The 7,338-nt window shown below is 28.8% G+C and overlaps 1 protein-coding gene across 9 annotated transcripts in view; it reads left to right on the top strand.

Moving 5' to 3' along the window:
* Positions 1-359: 359 nt before the first annotated feature.
* Positions 360-7,338, top strand: part of LOC111279940 (F-box protein PP2-B11-like) — a 28,090-nt gene continuing 21,111 nt past the window's right edge. For 3 of the 9 annotated variants that reach the window (XM_089756274.1, XM_089756272.1, XM_089756271.1), the window contains exons 1-3: positions 360-729; positions 1,001-1,119; positions 1,424-1,821. In XM_089756274.1, the coding sequence (XP_089612400.1) occupies positions 439-729; positions 1,001-1,119; positions 1,424-1,821 (808 nt within the window). In that variant the 5' untranslated portion in view covers positions 360-438. Of the gene's footprint in view, positions 730-1,000; positions 1,120-1,423; positions 1,822-2,115; positions 2,726-2,843; positions 2,870-4,265; positions 4,520-4,564; positions 5,004-5,491; positions 6,068-7,338 lie in introns of those variants that run through there. The other 6 variants (XM_089756270.1, XM_089756273.1, XM_089756275.1 and 3 more) reach the window with 6 other exon arrangements.

The raw sequence follows: 7,338 nt of genomic DNA, 5'->3' as shown, positions 1-7,338 counted from the left end.
AAATTTTATTATTTTATTATAATTAATTAAATTTTTAAATATTTATTTTTATCAATTAAATTTTTATTAAACAAAAAGTGATTAATCATTAATATTTATTTTTATTTAATTGAGGATTCCAATTGAAATAAAAATAAATGTTTAAGTTTAATTCATCTAAAATAAAAAAATTATAAGTTATTTAATTATAATAAAATATAAATAATTTAAATAATTATTAAATTCTAGTAGTCAACGAAACTTAACGGCAAAGGATTTAAGTGAAAATTTTGTGAACCAAACCTAGACACGTCGTCTCCAGCACACGACCGACCTGTAATAATAAAAAAAATAACAAAAAAATCTCCAGCAGACAACCGTCCTGTAATACTATAAAAAAATTAAGTGATTACGAGGAAGTGAAGAGAGAACCGGGGAAAACCCATTTTTCCTTATTTCATGTCTGATCCAAAATTTAGAAGAACAATGGATTTTACAGAGTTGTTGCCTGAAGAGTGCGTGTGTCTGATCATATCATTGACTTCGCCTCGAGACGCATGTCGATCGGCCCTGGTTTCTTCTGCCTTGAGACAAGTTGCAGACTCTGATGATGTGTGGGAGAGGTTTCTGCCTTGTGATTATCAGGAAATCATTTCAAGATACTCATCTACGTCATTGCTTTCACGGGCAAAGAAGGATCTTTATTTTCATCTCTCCTTTCATCCCATTCTGATTGAAAATGGTACCATGGTAAGTTCAAATTTGACCCTGTATCCACTTTCCAACTTTGTGCTACAAGAACATCTGTTTAAGGGATGTTTTAAATTTAATTTTTAGAATAATTTTAATTATGTATAGCATTTTTAAGGGATGTTTGATAATGGACCAGAAGGAATCATGGCTAAGTTGATCAATTTCTTCAAAGCTAAACATGCACAATTTGTACTATATGGTTTAAAGTATGTGTTGTTTTGCTCCATTTGGTGCATTTTTCTGAAAAATTAAGGTTGCGTGTAAATAGAGCTTTCAATTGGAGAAAGAGACTGGGAAAAGATGCTATATGCTAGGGGCAAGAGCACTGTCAATTATATGGGGAGAGACACCTCAGTATTGGACATGGACATCTCTCCCAGAATCTAGGTTTGTTCTCTTCTTCTTTTTGGTTTTTATTTGTTCAATGATATTCACATCTTAAGATCTTAATTGGCCATGACTCAATACTGCTGCTTAGGAAAAACAATGTCCTTTTTCTTATATTTGTGGCTGTCAGGGTTTGATCCCTGATTTAGTACTTTATCAACAGATTAAGCGACTGTGTTGGCTAGGAAAAACAATATCAATTGCCAAGAAAAAAACTATGCTTATCTGCGTAAATCTACAACTTACAGAATGACATTGTTGATGAGCTCAAGTTATTGTGGTTCTGTCTCCAACATATTGACAGGTTCTCTGAAGTTGCTGAGCTCAGAGTAGTGTGGTGGCTGGAAGTGAAGGGAAGGATTGAGACCCGAAATTTATCTCCCAGAACAAACTATGCAGCATACCTTGTGTTTAAGCTTAATAGGAGAAGCTATGGGTTTAGAGATAGCACTGTAGGTGTGCATGTGAATGTGGAAGGAACCACAACAGGGGAAGTGAGGAGTGTGTTTCTAGACTATCCACAAAATGTTCCCCAACAAGCTCAAGAAAGAAGAGATGGGTGGATGGAGATTGAAATGGGTGAGTTTTTGAATGAATATGGAGATGATGGGACAGTGGAGTTTTCCCTTCGGGAGATCAACTGTAATTACTCTAAGCGTGGCCTCATTATTGAAGGAATTGAGGTGAGGCCTAAAAATATTGGTAGGTAATATAATCTTCTCCTTTCTATTTGGTTCAACATTCCTTTGCAGGATTTAAATATTTAATGTTTTTTATTTGAGGAGAAAAAGTTATGGCATGCACATTCCAATAATGTTTAAATATTTTGCCCCGCAGGCAGATTGTGTTGAAAGTAATATATTTGTAAAGTTTAATATTGTGGAAACATTTTGCCCCTAAGGCAGATGTGCCAATTAACATATCGGTTATTGAGAATGGTTTGGTTGGTTTCAACCTTTTTAATAGAGTCGGTTAATTCGGTTATTAATTTTTCAGTTCGATCACCAAATCGACCGGCTGTAAAATCCATTACCTGTCTACTGCATGCCCAAGTGGTGATGCGGGCATAAAGATGGAATTTGTTAAGATATGATATGAGCCGGGAGTAAGTGAAATAGTAACGATCGTCTGCTTGCTGTGCGTAGATCCAAAATTTTGTTTTGGAACCTTGGCTTAGAAGAAACACAAGAAATTAACAAGTAGCATCTACAATTTCGGCAATAAGCATGTTCTTGTTGTCTGTTTTTGACCTTGTGTTTGGCCTTTGGATAGGAAAAATATGTTAGTTACCTAGTCACTGAACTTTGATCATAATTTCATCAACATCACTTTAATTTATCCCATTAAAATATTTTTTTTTGTATGTAAAAATTTAGGGTAAATAGGTTATTCAATCTCTTAAATCAGAGTAAAATGTATTGATAGCTTAAAACATGTGATTGTAGATATATTTATCTTATTCTTTGTTTTTCTTGTTTTTTTTATTAGGATAGTGTTCTATGAGCAACCATGAATTTTTTTCGATTTCATGTTTTCAACCGCTTAATGAAACACCTTGTTTGTACATGGCAAGGGATTACTCTTTCTCTTGTAGAAATCACCTCAGTAGACAAATTTTCAAGATAGAACAAATCTGAAAATGTTGTTTGTTCTTTATTTTCACTCAATTTTTGCAAAAGTAAGGATTTTCTTAGGTGTTTTTGATGTTTTAACGATTGAAATAGAGGGAAATTGATGGAGGAAAGGATTTCTAGGTTTGATTCTAGTGTTGGTAGAGGCGAAATAGAGTTTTAGAGGGGAGGAGCAATTGGGTTTCGGATTAGATCTAGACTAATCCAACTCTTTTTGTAAGAATCCAACACGAAGAAGGAAAAGAATAGATTGAAAGGAGTTTGAAAATGAAATTTGGTGATGAATGGGCGTCGGCGAGTGGCGGAAGACAACGAACAGAATGGTGGAGTACGAGGGACGGTAACTGTATGGTGGTGGCTAGGTTTTTTATTTTTATGAGAAGGTAGTGAGAAAGTAGAAACTAAAATAAAAAAATCAAAATGATTTTTTTTTTGTTTTTCCAAATGTTTTTTTTCCTTTTTCTTTAGGTTGTTTAAATTTAAGATAAAACTAGTTTAAAAGCAAAAAACATTAGATGAGATAAGCTAGCTTACTATCTCTTTTATTTTGTATATATACAAACTATTAATCATTAATGCATATAATTTTTTACTTTAAATTCTATTTTAGATCTTTTCTTGCTTGCAAAGATTTAGGACCATTTAGCAAACTGCTAGAAAATATCTTAAAGAAAATTATTTAAAGATGTATTTTATTTTTCTTGTTTTCAAAAAAAATATATTGTTTAACAATTTATTTATATATAAAAAAACATCATTCATAATTTAAATAAAATTATTTATTTATTTGTTTTTTTCATAATATTATAAATCAGTAAATTTTATTTTTATTTGTATATTAATTTCATCCATAAATATATATTTTTCATGAATATAAATATAATAAGATATATCTAATAAAATATAATATGCAGGGGATGGAATTTCAAAATTCATTTAATCTAGAATTTCATAAGGACATTATATTTTATATACGATATGATAATATAATATAAAATTAATATGAAAAAAATCGTATATAAATTTAATATAATTGTATTTCGTATTTTAATCATGTCAATATGATTAAAATATGACATTATTCATATTGTATTTATGTTAGACAATAATGATACATTTAAGATACAATATTATTTATAATTTTTAATTTATTTAAAAAATAAATTAATAATTATATTTATCATATTCTTTTAGTGTTTAAATAAATTAAAAATATTTAATTTTTGAATTTTTTAATTTAAATACTATTTAAATCATTTTTTTGTTTAAATAAATGATTAATTGTGTCTGATTATGTTATTTATATATAATCGTTTTAATTGTATTGTGTTATGTCACGCGATATTATTTAAATAATTAATCGTATTTAATCGTATTATTCATATATAATCATGTTAATTTTATTATATCGTATCATGTTAGTTGAATATTAATTAATTTTAACTATATTAATTATATTGTGTCACATATAATATTTCTGATAAACGTCTCATACCTTGCTTTTGACTTAAACAGCCAACGATTATGATCAAAATCCCCCTCTGGCTCCTTAACAACATGGACTTGTTATTTGCTGACTTCATTACTGAAATCCTTCTATGTACTTTAGCCCCCATTCCATGCTCATTCACACCACCTTCCTCTTCCCCTCCTCGACTTCTCATACGTTGCGAGTCTGAGGTGAACCGAGATGTCCCATATGTGCCTTGTTGCCCCTCAGATTTAGAGTCTGAAGAGGGCTCTGAGCCTGGTTGGTTATCAGGTGTTGGTGGCATAAGAACTGTGTAATTGATATAGTCATTTTGGTTTGATAGGTCACCAGAGATGTCTACGTTATCGTCCCTGGATAAGCTCATAACTCTACCGCTTGATGTCCTTCGGGCAAATTTTACTGCCTGAGGTGGTCGGGCAGCGTTGGATGAAGATTTTTTTGAGATTGATGTTGCCATTGTTGATATTGCTTTAGCTTGGTTGAACCGGTTAAACCATGCGTGCTCTATTTAACATGCAAAATCCACGTTTTTTTAATCATTTTCATGACAGAATCAAGATTGGGAATACTGAAAAATAATGTAATTGTTTGATTGTTTTGAAGAAAGGGGGAACAAATTCGGTTACCAAGTTGAATGGTTTACGATATAGTTTTTTTTTTTTTTTAGTAAATGATGTAATGATTTTTAGTGACTGGTGCGCCGATTTTTACACCTTCGCTTTAAGTTTAGCCTTTTAATTTGATTTTTTATTTAAATTCAATCCTTTTTATTAATAAATTTCATACGAATTTATATTCAATATATTATTAATATATAAATTTAATACATTATCAGTGAAATTAAATGATATTATTTAATTAACGAATAAATTTTTAAAAAAATATTATTTTTATATATTTATTTTAAAGAGCAATATTTATTTTTAATGAGGTGATTTTATCTTCACAGGTAATGTAAAATTTATACATTGATATTCTATTAAATATAAACTCATTCTTTATTTTTTGACAAGCTAACCGGCAAATAAAAACAAAAACAAAGAAGAAAAGAAAGAAAAAATTCGAAAAGATTGAAAAAAATTCGTAGTTTTTTAGGAAAAAAATGTAATTCCATTTTGTTTGACATTACAATTCGACTATTCCGAGTAAGCTTTTGCTTAAACTTTTAGATGGTGATCTTGTTTTTGCTTCTTTTTTTTTTTTTTTGTGGTTGCTTTCTTGTGTGTTATTCTCGTGGATGGTTTTGCAGTTGCTGATCATGATGTTAATGGTGATGACAAGAGTTTGCATCATCGTTCATTTTTCCTCAAGGACAATAAGGAGACTGGAGGTCTTTAATACTTAAACTTGGACAACTTGCCCTTCGTGCTTTACAAAATTGAAGAGGTGTTGGTGGGGGTTTAGGCGGCCTCGGTACTGCTGGAGGCGTGGGAGGTGGTGGTGGAGGCCTAGGAGGTGGAGCAGGAAGCTGATTAAAAAGTGATGGTATTCTTGGTGGAGCAAGAGGTAGTGGTGGAGGTGGAGCAGTTGGAGGGGGCTTGGTGGTAATAATGGTGGAAGTGGAAGTATTGTGGCTGCTGGTGGCGAAGAGGAGCATGAGGTGGTGGAAATGGTAAAGCTAGGGTTGCTGGAGGTGGAATAAGAGGAGGAAGACTTGATAAAAGTACTAATGGCTTTTATAATATAGCTAATTAAACTTTGTTATAGTTTTATCTTGCTTTAGTCTCTCTTCTACATTTTCAAATTGAAAACAAGTTGTAATAAGAAATATCAGTTCTTAACCTTCTGCTCTCAAATTTTAATCTCATCGGAAAATTTTTTTTTATTTACCTCAATTTAATTACATTTTTGGATTATATACATATTATTTATTTTAGAAATGAGATAATTTTTTATAAGATATTATGAAATTAAATTTTTTAATCTATTTTAAAAACATAATTTTTTATTTTAAAAACACAATCTCTGTTTTAAATATATTAAATTAAAAAATTTTAAGAATTTTATAGCTTTAACAAAGATAACGTTTTTAAAATTAAAAATACAGTTTTTTATTGAAAATGTATTACAAAAAAATTTTAAGATTAAAAAATTTATACACTCCTAACAAATAAAAAAAAATTTGGGAAAAAAACAATGTTTTATTGCCAAAAAAAAGTTATATTTTAATCTTTACTACGTTTTCTTATTTCAGAATATCAATTATAAAAATGTTCGATTGTTAATATTTATGATCATTATCTGACATTAATGTTAATGAATCCCTTTCATTTTGAAAATATAAAACTTGAAAGTAAAAAACTCAAAATCATTTGATATCTTACATTCAATAAACTATCTTTAGGAATGATTCATATTTTTTTTTTATATTTTTAGTTAAAAAAAAGGTGAATTTATATTCCATAACATAACATTCTTTTATCAATTTTTTTTAGTAATTTTCAACAACTACAAGTTTTACTATATAGTTTTATTAAAAGTATATTGGAAATTTATTTTTATATTTTTATTTACAAATTTTGTAATATATGAGAAGGTGTTTATTAAGAGGAAACCATTGTCATTTTATTTTTTTTTAAATAAATAAATTAAAAATATTTGAAATATTTAATTAAATTTATAAATAATTTATAATTAAAAATCCTATAAAAAATTAAATAAATAAGTTATTTTTTGTTTTTACTCATATATTATCAAAAATAATATAGTAAAATATTTTATTAAATAATTTTTAGCTAAACACTAAAATTTTATATTTTTTAAACTTAATAACCCTGAAAAATTACCTATTTCCCTTTAATATCAATTTTTTATATATTTTTAAATCTAAAAATCCGTACACCTAAAATTGGATATAAACCAACCATTTAAGATATTGCATTAAATGCAGGTTACGTTAATAAACCAGTCGAAGCACAAAGACAAAAAAAAATTACTTCGTCTTTAAGCTTTATTGGACAACTCCAAATTTCTATTGACCGACTCACTCCGTAAGTAACAATGGAAACAAAGTACTGAATAATAGAGTTTGAGTTGATATAATATGTAGACATTAAATTTATTCAAATTTTAATTAATAGTTTTTGGGCTTTAGAG

Source organism: Durio zibethinus, chromosome 27 (assembly GCF_047325235.1).
Source record: "Durio zibethinus cultivar Kanyao isolate XHJ-2024 chromosome 27, ASM4732523v1, whole genome shotgun sequence".
Taxonomy (NCBI): Eukaryota; Viridiplantae; Streptophyta; class Magnoliopsida; order Malvales; family Malvaceae; genus Durio; species Durio zibethinus.
This window is presented reverse-complemented; position numbering and strand designations above follow the sequence as displayed.